Genomic DNA, 15,703 nt, shown 5'->3' with positions numbered 1-15,703 from the left:
AAAAACAACATACAAATATTTAACTTAAGTCCACTGTTACTGAAATATAGTCAGCCCTGTTTTTTTGTGTTCTTGTACCTTGAAGCCACAGAGACGAGACTACAAATGTGATGAGAACTTGACTCATCGTAGTGATCCTGTTAACATGAGAAGCAGCCACAGCCGACATGATGAGATTCTAAGGCTGCTTTTTTTATATAATGGGAGGTTAAAGACATTGCTCTGAAGAAAGGACCGCCCATTATGATCCCTGATCTCAATCAGAACAAAAGACAACCATTGGCTAGAACGGCGTATTCCAGGTGCACAGAGCCGTGAGCTGTAATACAGAGATGACATTGATATGGAGGTTTTTTCAATGAGGAGCAGTGGTATGTAGCACTGTTTAACCAATAGACTGAATATAAGAACTGGTGGAGTTGTGGACTTAAGTTTTGGCCAACGCCATCTTGGCTTTCTGCAAACAGATAACCGAAGCGACCATATTTGGACTGCAGAGGAGTGACTTAGAAACGCTGTATACGACTCTGTTAGCCACAAGGTAGCCCCGCCCTAAAGCATACCCTGCTTTATGGTCAATTTTACTCTTTTTACTCACTTTACTCTTGATTTTTAATGTATTTTTTTTCTGGTTTGTTGAACAAAACGTATATAAAATATATAAAATCCAGCTGAAATAGCAGCAGTACACGACAGATTTTGTTTAACACTTTAAAGTAAAATACTAAGTGCTTTCTCATCCTCTGAACATTATAACCATCATGTCAACGACGACTACACTCAGATGTACTGCCGCCTTATGAGAGGATGAACACAGGTGCAGGGGGCTGTGAGCTTTAACACAGAGATCAAAGAAGGTGTGATGAGGAGGTTTTTGTACTGAGGAGCAGTGATATGTAGCACTGTGTAACCTAGCAGCACAGAAGTACACCGCACTGCTGTTCAGGGCCAGTCTTTCGATTGTCAGTGTGCAATTTTGGTCTTTATTTGCATTCCCTTCTATCTTCACTCCCAGTCCAGTTTCTGGGTTTCTACTGGTTAAATAAACGTATCCCAGGAACTGTAGTTTTTTATCCCTGGATTGTTTGTACCAGAGGATTTGATTGTAGGTGTCAATACTGTGCGAACAGCTGATTATGGCATTTTCTCCGGGTTTGTTGTACATGTCAGCTGGAGTCTGGTGGACTTGCTCGCTGAGAGAGGAACCTGTGGGGAAATGGAAAAATATAAAATGTGAAGTAGAAAAACAGCTGATATACCAGCAGCAGATGAGACTGGATGTACTAAAGCAAATCTAAACAGATTTTGGTGAAAACTTGAATTCAAATGTCTTTAAACAATTATAAGTACATTACCTGACACCAGGAAAGATCTAAAAGTAATGCAAAGGAAGACGATGTACATTTTGTGGGTTTTTTTCTGGATGTTTGCTGATATTGCAGAAAATTTGATCTAAATAAATAAGATCACGGTTTGTTGTCTCATTGACTGAAGCAGTTATACAGAGAATTTCCAACCTCCTCCTCCTCCTTTGAGTAAACCCTCCCAAGTCATTAGTGGGTGGTGTCATTGTGATGATAACTCATGGGCAACCAACTCTACACAACACTGGCTCAGAATAAAGATCTGAGTGAAGATATACTGAGGGAGGAGCACAGGTGTGAGGAGCTGTGAGCTGTTCTACGGAGAAGAAAGAATGTGTGATGAGGAGGTTTTTGTACTGAGGAGCAGTGATATGTAGCACTGTGTAACCTAGCAGCACAAAAGTACACCGCACTGCTGTTCAGGGCCAGTCCTTCAACTGTTAGTGTGCAGATCTGATTTTTATTTGCACTCCCTTCTATCTTCACTCCCAGTCCAGCCTCTGGGTTTCCACTAGTTGCATACATGTATCCCAGGAGCTGAAGTTGCATATTCTTGAATTGCCTGTACCAGAGGATTCGATCATAGCTCTGAATACTGTGTGAGCAGTTGATTTTGGCATTTTCTCCGGGTTCGTTGTACATATCAGCTGGAGTCTGGTGGACTTGGTCGCTGAGAGAGGAACCTGTGGAAACAGTATCAACCAAAAAATATTTACAATCATGGTATGAGTGAGTCCTCGTAAATGTTAACGTAAAGGAACGTCAACAGGAGTTTAAGATGTGAAAATGACCTGAAACCATGAAGACATTAAGGGCTATGCAGAAGACGGTGATCATCTTGTTGTGTTCTCTGACTGATCAATCTTGTTATTGGTTCTGTGTTCTCATCACAGTATATTCAGTGGTTACTGGATATTGCTGTAGACCCTCCCATCAGGAAACATGTTATTTTGTCGGGTGGTGTTATATTTCATGAACCTGAACTGCCACTACACACCACAGACATACTGTACTGCCACCTTATGACAGGAAAGCAGATAACAAAGACCTGAGATGAACCCTGAAGGTCAGGTGGAACAATACAGGAGTATTATACAGAGTATTATCTTTGTGTTTTGGAAGAACAGCAGAAGTTTGGCTTTAATGGGAGGAAGCAGCACATGTTTATGTATTTTATCATATGAGTTACTTTTGTCCTTATAATAAGTGTGTTCACTTTACATTAATTGAATAAAGCAATAATGTGAATGACAATCTGTTGTTCATATTAATCATTTTATTAAAGCCCCAAGTTATGATTATACTTTTCAAGGCACTGTTTCTATGGTCGAGAATTCATGTTTTATTTTTTTATATATTTATTTAAAACATTGAGCTTTTCCAGACAAAATGTAAATATATGTTTGAATGTTTATTGCAATAAGAACAGAATTAATTTAGAATTCAACACAGTGTGAAACCAAGAAATAAAATTATTAGAATACAACAAAATTGAAATAAGGACAATTATCAGTAAACATGGTCAGTGAGAGTACAGAGTATGCCTGGGACAATAAGAATGATCACAATATTATCTAAATAATTATCAAAATATGCTTAAAACTCTCACTTAAACATAGTGGAATCACTTAACGTGATTTTTGGTAATAAACTTTTTTTTATTTTATTTCATCACATATGAAACACCCATCTCTTTTAATGAACATCGTTTTTTAGTGAAATACAATCAAACAATCTTGTCAAAGATGATCATAAATCATAAGGTGCCCCTACAAAATAAAAGATACATTAATAAAAGCAAAATAATGTGAGTTTGTTCTTTCAAACATGATAATTCCTGTATTTCTGTTTTTCACTTATTATCCCGATATTGGAGTTTGGAGTACATGCGGTGTTACATTAATTGTGATTATCAGTCCTGTTAAAAACATTTCTCAACCACATGTTGAAACAGCCACTAATAACACAATGCAAACAGTATTCTTTAAGTGCAGCGATAGTAACAGACATCAGTGTTGGTGCAGAGCTCCCTCTGTAGTGCATCAAAGAAACAGTTATCTTCTATTCACATGAGTATTTGTGCAGCTGTCTAAGTCACCTGTATCACTGTGTTGACTCACAGCACAGAAATACAAGCCTTTATCTTCTGGCTGCAGCTTCTTCACTGTGAGCGTCCCACTCTCAACGTTAGGCTTGGTGGCTGAAAACTTCTTTCTGCTGAAATTTCCAAAGTCATGATCATTGACGCCTGTTGTTGTGAACACGATTTGTTTCATTGTTTCTCCAGACCGCTGTCTGTACCAGTACATCTGGAAGTACACACCACCCTTGGTGTGACTGCAGCTCATTGTTGCATTTTCACCCTCGTCTTTCCACAGAATGTCAGTCTGGGTGACATCACTCCCATCAATAAGACCTGTGTGTATAATAGTTACCAAGTTACCAATTATAAACTGTCAGTCTGTTATCGGAAAACGCTTCAAACAAAACAACAATCAGATATAGTGAGATTTAAGTTAAAGCCAAGTAGTAATTATTAACAGTGGAGTTTATTGTAAATTACCTGCAGTCCACAGCAGAAAGACTGACCGTACAAAGACGTCTTGTTTGATGATGTTAATATCCATATTCTGTCAGACACAAACTACCAGAGTCACATGTAGGTCCAGAGACATGAAGAGTTGTAGGTGGGAGTGTCACTGCATTCACACTGTCAGTAGTATAGTGACAGAAGAAGTATAGATGGGAGGATCAGTGGTACTGAGGTAAGGTCCCCCTACAGTTCATCACTGTCATGGATGTCTGTTTCCTGGAAGTCAAGGCTGAGGAAGACCCATTGATGATGTCATATATTTTATAATTGAATATATTTCTGTACCGGCATGGCAGAAAAGATAATTTAACTATTAAGTCTGAGAATGAAATTCTTGATAGGGTTGTTTTAAATCTTTTTACCAAAAGCTAGACGTGAGGCAGACTGTAGGAAGCAGAATGGTTTGGATGTCTGGTGTTGCAGCTGTTTGAAGTTTAAGGCACCATAAGTTACACATAATATCACAATATCACAAACATTATATTCTGCACATCTAAGGGTTGTGACGGCTTTATATTGTTGAGATCCAGATGGTGTCAAAATTAACGAGCCATTCTTTGCTGTAGCTCCATCCAGATCTCCAGAGATATTGAAATGTTCTTTATATGGCTCTTCCATTGTGGCATCTTTAAAGTAGAAATCTGGTCAGTCTAGAGAATGCTAGTTTAAAACACTTCAGCATTGACTTGACTGTTCATAACCCGAGGTTGCCGGCTGGTTTAACCTGGCAGCACAGAAGAACACTGACAGAGTCATTAAACTGTTAATGTACAGGTCTGCTCTTTATCTGCACGTCCTTCTTTTTTCACATCTCTGACTTTCCCTTGGTTGCTAACATGCATTCTAGGGGCCGTAGTTGTCTGTCAGGATTTGGTCGTGGTTGTCAATACTGTGTGAACAGTTGATTTTGAATGTTTTTCTGGTTTGTTGTACGTATAAGCTGGAGTCTGCTCGACTTTTTCACCGAGAGGAACCTCTGGAAAAGGATCAACAAAGCATTGGACAAAATACAACATGATCAGAAACACTGATGAATTTAAAAACTGAAAAACACAAAACTAAAAATAAAAAACCCAGATGAAATAGCAGCAGTACACGACAGATTTTGTTCAACACTTTAAAATAAAATTCTAAGTGCTTTCTCATCCTCTGAACATTATAACCATCATGTCAACGACGACTACACTCAGATGTACTGCCGCCTTATGAGAGGATGAGCACAGGTGCAGGGGGCTGTGAGCTTTAATACAGAGATCAAAGAATGTGTGATGAGGAGGTTTTTGTACTGAGGAGCAGTGATATGTAGCACTGTGTAACCAAGCAGCACAGAAGTACACCGCACTGCTGTTCAGGGCCAGTCCTTCAACTGTTAGTGTGCAGATTTGGTCTTTATTTGCACTCCCTTCTATCTTCACTCCCAGTCCAGCCTCTGGGTTTGCACTAGTTGCCAACATGTATCCCAGGAGCTGAAGTTGCATATTCTTGAATTGCCTGTACCAGAGGATTCGATCATAATCCTGAATACTGTGTGAGCAGTTGATTTTGGCATTTTCTCCGGGTTCGTTGTACATATCAGCTGGAGTCTGGTGGACTTGGTCGCTGAGAGAGGAACCTGTGGAAACAGCATCAACCAAAAACATATTTACAATCATGGTATGAGTGAGTCCTCGTAAATGTTAACGTAAAGGAACGTCAACAGGAGTTTAAGATGTGAAAATGACCTGAAACCATGAAGACATTAAGGGCTATGCAGAAGACGGTGATCATCTTGTTGTGTTCTCTGACTGATCAATCTTGTTATTGGTTCTGTGTTCTCATCACAGTATATTCAGTGGTTACTGGATATTGCTGTAGACCCTCCCATCAGGAAACATGTTATTTTGTCGGGTGGTGTTATATTTCATGAACCTGAACTGCCACTACACACCACAGACATACTGTACTGCCACCTTATGACAGGAAAGCAGATAACAAAGACCTGAGATGAACCCTGAAGGTCAGGTGGAACAATACAGGAGTATTATACAGAGTATTATGTTTGTGTTTTGGAAGAACAGCAGAAGTTTGGCTTTAATGGGAGGAAGCAGTACATGTTTATGTATTTTATTATATGAGAATGTTACTTTTGTCCTTATAATAAGTGTGTTCACTTTACATTAATTGAATAAACAATAATGTGAATGACAATCTGTTGTTCATATTAATCATTTTATTAAAGCCCCAAGTTATGATTATTTCTTTTCATCACATAAAGGAATTCATGTTTTATAAATACATTGTTTAACCAAAATGTAAACTATGTTTGAATGTTTAAAAAGATTAATTTAGAAAAACACAGTGTGAAACCAAGAAATTTTTAGATACAACAAAATTGAAATAAGGACAATTATCAGTAAACATGGTCAGTGAGAGTACAGAGTTTGGGACAATAAGAATGATCACAATATTATCTAAATAATTATCAAAATATGCTTAAAACTCTCACTTAAACATAGTGGAATCATTAACGTGATTTTTGGTAATAAACATTTTTTTATTTATTTCATCACATATAAAACACCCATCTCTTTTAGTGAACAACATTTTTTAGTGAAATACAAACAATCAAACAATCTTGTCAAAGATGATCATAAATCATAAGGTGCCCCTACAAAATAAAAAAAACATTAATAAAAGCAAAATAATGTGATTTTGTTCTTTCATACATGATAATTCCTGTATTTCTGTTTTTCACTTTTCATCGTGACAATATTCACGATTATCCCGATATTGGAATTTGGAGTTCATGCGGTGTTACATTAATTGTGATTAATAAGCAGTACTGTTAAAAACATTTCTCAACCACATGTTGAAACAGCCACTAATAACACAATGCAAACAGTATTCTTTAAGTGCAGCGATAGTAACAGACATCAGTGTTGGTGCAGAGCTCCCTCTGTAGTGCATCAAAGAAACAGTTATCTTCTATTCACATGAGTATTTGTGCAGCTGTCTAAGTCACCTGTATCACTGTGTTGACTCACAGCACAGAAATACAAGCCTTTATCTTCTGGCTGCAGCTTCTTCACTGTGAACGTCCCACTCTCAGCGTTAGGCTTGGTGGCTGAAAACTTCTTTCTGCTGGAATTTCCAAAGTCATGATCATTGTTGAATGTTGTTGTGAACACGATTTGTTTCATTGTTTCTCCAGGCCGCTGTCTGTACCAGTACATCTGGAAGTAGTCGCCACCCTTCGTTTGTCTGCAGCTCATTGTTGCATTTTCACCCTCGTCTTTCCACAGTATGTCCGTCTGGGTGACATCACTCCCATCAATAAGACCTGTGTGTATAATAATTACCAAGTTATCAATTATAAACTTTCAGTCTGTTATCGCAAAATGCTTCAAACAAAACAACAATCAGATGTAGTGAGATTTAAGTTAAAGCCAAGTTGTAATTATTAACAGTGGAGTTTATTGTAAATTACCTGCAGTCCACAGCAGAAAGACTGACCGTACAAAGACGTCTTGTTTGATGATGTTAATATCCATATTCTGTCAGACACAAACTACCAGAGTCACATGTAGGTACAGAGACATGAAGAGTTGTAGGTGGGAGTGTCACTGCATTCACACTGTCAGTAGTATAGTGACATAAGAAGTATAGATGGGAGGATCCGTGGTACTGAGGTAGGGTCCACCTACAGTTCATCACTGTCATGGATGTCTGTTTCCTGTAAGTCAGATCAGCAACACTGACAAGGCTGAAGAAGACCCATTGATGATGTCATATATTTTGTGAAGATTTTATAATTGAATATATTTCTGTTCTGGCATGGCAGAAAAGATCATTTAACTATTAAGTCTGATAATGAAATTCTTGATAGGGTTGTTTTAAATTGTTTTACCAAAAGCTAGACGTGAGGCAGACTGTAGGAAGCAGAATGGTTTGGATGTCTGGTGTTGCAGCTGTTTGAAGTTTAAGGCACCATAAGTTACATATAATATCACAATATCACAAACATTATATTCTGCACAGCTAACGGTTGTGACGGCTTTATATTGTTGAGATCCAGATGGTCTCAAAATTAGCGAGCCGTTCTTTGCTGTAGTTCCATCCAGATCTCCAGAGATATTGAAATGTTCTTGATATGGCTCTTCCAATGTGGCATCTTTAAAGTAGAAATCTGGTCAGTCTAGAGAATGCTAGTTTAAAACACTTCAGCATTGGCTTGACTATTCATAACCCGAGGTTGCCGCTGGTTTAACCTGGCAGCACAGAAGAACACTGACAGTCATTAACCTGTTAATGTACAGGTCTGCTCTTTATCTGCACGTCCTTCTTTTTTCACATCTCTGACTTCCCCTTGGTTGCTAACATGTATTCTAGGGGCGGTAGTTGTCTGTCAGGATTTGGTCGTGGTTGTCAATACTGTGTGAACAGTTGATTTTGAATTTTATTTATGGTTTGTTGTACGTAAAAGCTGGAGCCTGGTCGACTTTTTCACCGAGAGGAACCTCTGGAAAAGGATCAACAAAGCATTGGACAAAATACAACATGATCAGAAACACTGATGAATTTAAAAACTGAAAAACACAAAACATCCAAAAATATAAAAACCCAGATGAAATAGCAGCAGTACATGACAGATTTTGTTTAACACTTTATAATAAAATTCTAAGTGCTTTCTCATCCTCTGAACATTATAACCATCATGTCAACGACGACTACACTCAGATGTACTGCCGCCTTATGAGAGGATGAACACAGGTGCAGGGGGCTGTGAGCTTTAACACAGAGATCAAAGGATGTGTGATGAGGAGGTTTTTGTACTGAGGAGCAGTGATATGTAGCACTGTGTAACCTAGCAGCACAGAAGTACACCGCACTGCTGTTCAGGGCCAGTCCTTCAACTGTTAATGTGCAGATTTGGTCTTTATTTGCACTCCCTTCTATCTTCACTCCCAGTCCAGTTTCTGGGTTTCCACTAGTTGCAACATGTATCCCAGGAACTGCAGTTTTTTATCCCTGGATTGTTTGTACCAGAGGATTTGATTGTAGTTGTCAATACTGTGCGAGCAGTAGATTTTGGCTGTTTCTTCAGGTTTGTTGTACATATCAGCTGGAGTCTGGTGGACTTGGTCGCTGAGAGAGGAACCTGTGGAAACAGCATCAACAAAAACATATTTACAATCATGGTATGAGCAAGTCCTCGTAAATGTTAACGTAAAGGAACGTCAACAGGAGTTTAAGATGTGAAAATGACCTGAAACCATGAAGACATTAAGGGCTATGCAGAAGACGGTGATCATCTTGTTGTGTTCTCTGACTGATCAATCTTGTTATTGGTTCTGTGTTCTCATCACAGTATATTCAGTGGTTACTGGATATTGCTGTAGACCCTCCCATCAGGAAACATGTTATTTTGTCGGGTGGTGTTATATTTCATGAACCTGAACTGCCACTACACACCACAGACATACTGCACTGCCACCTTATGACAGGAAAGCAGATAACAAAGACCTGAGATGAACCCTGAGGTCAGGTGGAACAATACAGGAGTATTATACAGAGTATTATCTTTGTGTTTTGGAAGAACAGCAGAAGTTTGGCTTCAATGGGAGGAAGCAGCACATGTTTATGTATTTTATTATATGAGTTACTTTTGTCCTTATAATAAGTGTGTTCACTTTACATTAATTGAATAAACCAATAATGTGAATGACAATCTGTTGTTCATATTAATCATTTTTTTACAGCCCCAAGTTATGATTATACTTTTCAAGGCACTGTTTCTATGGTCGAGAATTCATGTTTTATTTTTTTATATATTTATTTAAAACATTGAGCTTTTCCAGACAAAATGTAAATATATGTTTGAATGTTTATTGCAATAAGAACAGAATTAATTTAGAATTCAACACAGTGTGAAACCAAGAAAGAAAATTATTAGAATACAACAAAATTGAAATAAGGACAATTATCAGTAAACATGGTCAGTGAGAGTACAGAGTATGCCTGGGACAATAAGAATGATCACAATATTATCTAAATAATTATCAAAATATGCTTAAAACTCTCACTTAAACATAGTGGAATCACTTAACGCGATTTTTGGTAATAAACATTTTTTTATTTTATTTCATCACATATGAAACACCCATCTCTTTTAATGAACATCCTTTTTTAGTGAAATACAATCAAACAATCTTGTCAAAGATGATCATAAATCATAAGGTGCCCCTACAAAATAAAAGATACATTAATAAAAGCAAAATAATGTGATTTTGTTCTTTTGTACATGATAATTCCTGTATTTCTGTTTTTCACTTATCGTGACAATATCCCCCGATATTGGAATTTGGAGTACATGCGGTGTTACATTAATTGTGATTAATAAGCAGTCCTGTTAAAAACATTTCTCAACCACATGTTGAAACAGCCACTAATAACACAATGCAAACAGTATTCTTTAAGTGCAGCGATAGTAACAGACATCAGTGTTGGTGCAGAGCTCCCTCTGTAGTGCATCAAAGAAACAGTTATCTTCTATTCACATGAGTATTTGTGCAGCTGTCTAAGTCACCTGTATCACTGTGTTGACTCACAGCACAGAAATACACTCCGCTGTCCCCAGGCAGCAGCTTCTCCACCGTCAAAGATCCAGACAGAGCATCACTCTTTGTTGCAGGAAATCTGTCCTGACTGAAGCCACTTTCATACGTATGAGGAGGACTTGGAGTCGTGAAAACTATTTGTTTCATTCTCTCCCCTGGTAGCTGTCTGTACCAGTACATCTGTCGATATGTGATGTCCTTAGTGTGACTGCAGTTCATCGTGGCGGATTGATTCTCGACCCTCCACAGCAGAGAGGTCTGGGTGACATCACTCCCATCAGATAGACCTGTGGGGGTAAAAAAAATCACATGTCATGTTTAAGGATCACCAACATCAACATGTCTGTTTGCAGTCAGAAAGATCAACATACAATCATCAGTATGAATGTAAAGTAAAGCTTCTTCTCATGTTCATCAGAATCATAATGTACAGTACCTACAATCCAGAGCAGAGCAGAGAGTTTGATCAGACCAGCTGTGATCATTATTGTGTTGTGATGAAAATGAACTCAGAGAGCAGAGTCTCTGTCAGTCTGTGTGATGGGAGGTGTGACGTTACCACAGATATGAACGGTTACAGCAGGGAGTGTCTCTGTGTTCTACCATGTTCACTGATTGTGCTTGAGGTCCCCCTACAGTACAGCAGATAAATAGACTCATAACAGATGTACCAACAGTGCACTGAGGTTTTTGTTCAGCTGTCCAGTGTCTGTATCACTGTGTTGACTCACAGCACAGAAATACAAGCCTTTATCTTCTGGCTGCAGCTTCTTCACTGTGAACGTCCCACTCTCAGCGTTGGGCTTGGTGGCTGAAAACTTCTTTCTGCTGAAATTTCCAAAATCATGATCATTGTTGAATGTTGTTGTGAACACGATTTGTTTCATTGTTTCTCCAGGCCGCTGTCTGTACCAGTACATCTGGAAGTACACAACACCCTTCGTTTGTCTGCAGCTCATTGTTGCATTTTCACCCTCGTCTTTCCACAGAATGTCCGTCTGGGTGACATCACTCCCATCAATAAGACCTGTGTGTATAATAATTACCAAGTTATTAATTATAAACTTTCAGTCTGTTATCGCAAAATGCTTCAAACAAAACAACAATCAGATGTAGTGAGATTTAAGTTAAAGCCAAGTTGTAATTATTAACAGTGGAGTTTATTGTAAATTACCTGCAGTCCACAGCAGAAAGACTGACCGTACAAAGACGTCTTGTTTGATGATGTTAATATCCATATTCTGTCAGACACAAACTACCAGAGTCACATGTAGGTACAGAGACATGAAGAGTTGTAGGTGGGAGTGTCACTGCATTCACACTGTCAGTAGTATAGTGACATAAGAAGTATAGATGGGAGGATCAGTGGTACTGAGGTAGGGTCCCCCTACAGTTCATCACTGTCATGGATGTCTGTTTCCTGTAAGTCAGATCAGCAACACTGACAAGGCTGAAGAAGACCCATTGATGATGTCATATATTGTGAAGATTTTATAATTGAATATATTTCTGTTCTGGCATGGCAGAAAAGATAATTTAACTATTAAGTCTGATAATGAAATTCTTGATAGGGTTGTTTTAAATTGTTTTACCAAAAGGTAGACGTGAGGCAGACTGTAGGAAGCAGAATGGTTTGGATGTCTGGTGTTGCAGCTGTTTGAAGTTTAAGGCACCATAAGTTACATATAATATCACAATATCACAAACATTATATTCTGCACATCTAAGGGTTGTGACGGCTTTATATTGTTGAGATCCAGATGGTCTCAAAATTAGCGAGCCGTTCTTTGCTGTAGTTCCATCCAGATCTCCAGAGATATTGAAATGTTCTTTATATGGCTCTTCCAATGTGGCATCTTTAAAGTAGAAATCTGGTCAGTCTAGAGAATGCTAGTTTAAAACACTTCAGCATTGGCTTGACTATTCATAACCCGAGGTTGCCGCCTGGTTTAACCTGGCAGCACAGAAGAACACTGACAGTCATTAAACTGTTAATGTACAGGTCTGCTCTTTATCTGCACGTCCTTCTTTTTTCACATCTCTGACTTCCCCTTGGTTGCTAACATGTATTCTAGGGGCGGTAGTTGTCTGTCAGGATTTGGTCGTGGTTGTCAATACTGTGTGAACAGTTGATTTTGAATTTTATTTATGGTTTGTTGTACGTAAAAGCTGGAGCCAGGTCGACTTTTTCAGAGAGAGGAACCTCTGGAAAAGGATCAACAAAGCATTGGTCAAAATACAACGTGATCAGAAACACTGATGAATTTAAAAACTGAAAAACACAAAACATCCAAAAATATATAAAACCCAGCTGAAATAGCAGCAGTACACGACAGATTTTGTACAACACTTTATAATAAAATTCAAAGTGCTTTCTCATCCTCTGAACATTATAACCATCATGTCAACGACGACTACACTCAGATGTACTGCCGCCTTATGAGAGGATGAACACAGGTGCAGGGGGCTGTGAGCTTTAACACAGAGATCAAAGAAGGTGTGATGAGGAGGTTTTTGTACTGAGGAGCAGTGATATGTAGCACTGTGTAACTAGCAGCACAGAAGTACACCGCACTGCTGTTCAGGGCCAGTCCTTCAACTGTTAATGTGCAGATTTGGTCTTTATTTGCACTCCCTTCTATCTTCACTCCCAGTCCAGCTTCTGGTTTTCCACTAGTTGTAATAATGTATCCCAGGAACTGCAGTTTTTTATCCCTGGATTGTTTGTACCAGAGGATTTGATTGTAGTTGTCAATACTGTGCGAGCAGCTGATTGTGGCATTTTCTCCGGGTTTGTTGTACATATCAGCTGGAGTCTGGTGGACTTGCTCGCTGAGAGAGGAACCTGTGGGGAAATGGAAAAATATAAAAACCAAAAAATGAAGAAGACAAACAGCTGGAATACCAGCAGCAGATGAGACTGGATGTACTAAAGCAAATCTAAAGATATTTTGGTGAAAACTTGAATTCAAATTTCTTTAAACAATTATTAGTACATTACCTGACACCAGTAAATATCTAAAAGTAATGCAAAAGAAGATGATGTACATTTTCTTTTTTTCTGGATGTTTGGTGATATTGCAGAATATTAGATCTAAATAAAAAAAGATCATCAATTTGTTGTCTCGTTGACTGAAGCAGTTATACAGAGGATTTCCAACCCCCTCCTCCTCCTTTGAGTAAACCCTCCCAAGTCATTAGTGGGTGGTGTCATTGTGATGATAACTCATGGGCAACCAACTCTACACAACACTGGCTCAGAATAAAGATCTGAGTGAAGATATACTGAGGGAGGAGCACAGGTGTGAGGAGCTGTGAGCTGTAATACAGAGATAACATTGATATGGAGGTTTTTTCAATGAGGAGCAGTGGTATGTAGCACTGTTTAACCAATACACTGAATATAAGAAGTTGACGTAGTTGTGCACTTAAGTTTTGAATCCTTGAGTTCGGCATTTTGGCCGACACCATCTTGGCTTTTTGCAAACAGTGAACCAAACTGACCATATTTGGAGTGTGAAGGAGTTACTTAGAGACATGTATACGCCTCTGTTAGCCAGAAGGTAGCCCCGCCCTAAAGCATACCCTGCTTTATAGTTAATTTTACTTTAAACAAGGCCATCATTTACTAAATGAACATCATGCTGTATTGAAGAAGACTTGAAAGTAGTTTACAATGTTTACTGAGGTATAAATCAAGTGAGAAGTAGAGCCATTTTCTCATAGACTTCCATACAATCAGACTTCTTTTTGCAACCTGCTGCTGGCCAGTAGAGAGAATGTAAGTTTAGGACACTTGAGCATTTGGCTTCCCTTTTCATTACTGGAGGTTGCTGCCTGGTTTAACCTGATCCTCTTAAGATTATAACCATCATGTTAACTAAACTACACTCAGATGTACTGCCGCCTTATGAGAGGATGAGCACAGGTGCAGGGGGCTGTGAGCTTTAACACAGAGATCAAAGAATGTGTGATGAGGAGGTTTTTGTACTGAGGAGCAGTGATATGTAGCACTGTGTAACAAGCAGCACAGAAGTACACCGCACTGCTGTTCAGGGCCAGTCCTTCAACTGTTAATGTGCAGATTTGGTCTTTATTTGCACTCCCTTCTATCTTCACTCCCAGTCCAGCCTCTGTGGTTGCACTAGTTGCATAAATAATGTATCCCAGGAGCTGAAGTTTTTTATCCCTGGATTGTTTATACCAGAGGATTTGATTGTAGGAGTCAATACTGTGCGAGCAGCTGATTTTGGCATTTTCTCCGGGTTTGTTGTACATATCAGCTGGAGTCTGGTGGACTTGCTCACTGAGAGAGGAACCTGTGGGGAAATGGAAAAATATAAAATGTGAAGAAGAAACACAGCTGAAATACCAGCAGCAGATGTGACTGGATGTACTAAAGCAAATCTAAACAGATTTTGGTGAAAACTTGAATTCAAATTTCTTTAAACAATTATAAGTACATTACCTGACACCAGGAAAGATCTAAAAGTAATGCAAAGGAAGACGATGTACATTTTGTGGGGGTTTTCTGGATGTTTGCTGATATTGCAGAAAATTGGATCTAAATAAATAAGATCACGGTTTGTTGTCTCATTGACTGAAGCAGTTATACAGAGAATTTCCAACCTCCTCCTCCTCCTTTGAGTAAACCCTCCCAAGTCATTAGTGGGTGGTGTCATTGTGATGATAACTCATGGGCAACCAACTCTACACAACACTGGCTCAGAATAAAGATCTGAGTGAAGATATACTGAGGGAGGAGCACAGGTGTGAGGAGCTGTGAGCTGTAATACAGAAGAAAGATGTGTGATGAGGAGGTTTTTGTACTGAGGAGCAGTGATATGTAGCACTGTGTAAACTAGCAGCACAGAAGTACACCGCACTGCTGTTCAGGGCCAGTCCTTCAACTGTTAGTGTGCAATTTTGGTCTTTATTTGCACCCCCTTCTATCTTCACTCCCAGTCCAGCCTCTGGGTTTGCACTAGTTGCATACATGTATCCCAGGAGCTGAAGTTGCATATTCTTGAATTGCCTGTACCAGAGGATTCGATCATAGTCCTGAATACTGTGTGAGCAGTTGATTTTGGCATTTTCTCCGGGTTCGTTGTACATATCAGCTGGAGTCTGGTGGACTTGCTCACTGAGAG

The 15,703-nt window shown here is 38.9% G+C and overlaps 1 gene segment (V, D, J or C); it reads right to left on the bottom strand.

Moving 5' to 3' along the window:
* Positions 1-797: 797 nt before the first annotated feature.
* LOC129114859 (T cell receptor alpha variable 36/delta variable 7-like) lies at positions 798-2,232 on the bottom strand. The segment is given in 4 exon segments: positions 798-834; positions 1,092-1,206; positions 1,643-2,047; positions 2,156-2,232. Coding segments are annotated over 4 exon segments (603 nt in total).
* Between the last annotated feature and the right edge of the window lie 13,471 nt (positions 2,233-15,703).

Source organism: Anoplopoma fimbria, unplaced genomic scaffold, assembly GCF_027596085.1.
Source record: "Anoplopoma fimbria isolate UVic2021 breed Golden Eagle Sablefish unplaced genomic scaffold, Afim_UVic_2022 Un_contig_10519_pilon_pilon, whole genome shotgun sequence".
Lineage (NCBI taxonomy): Eukaryota > Metazoa > Chordata > Actinopteri > Perciformes > Anoplopomatidae > Anoplopoma > Anoplopoma fimbria.
Note: the sequence above shows the minus strand (reverse complement) of the source record. Positions and strands in the feature narration are given on the sequence as shown.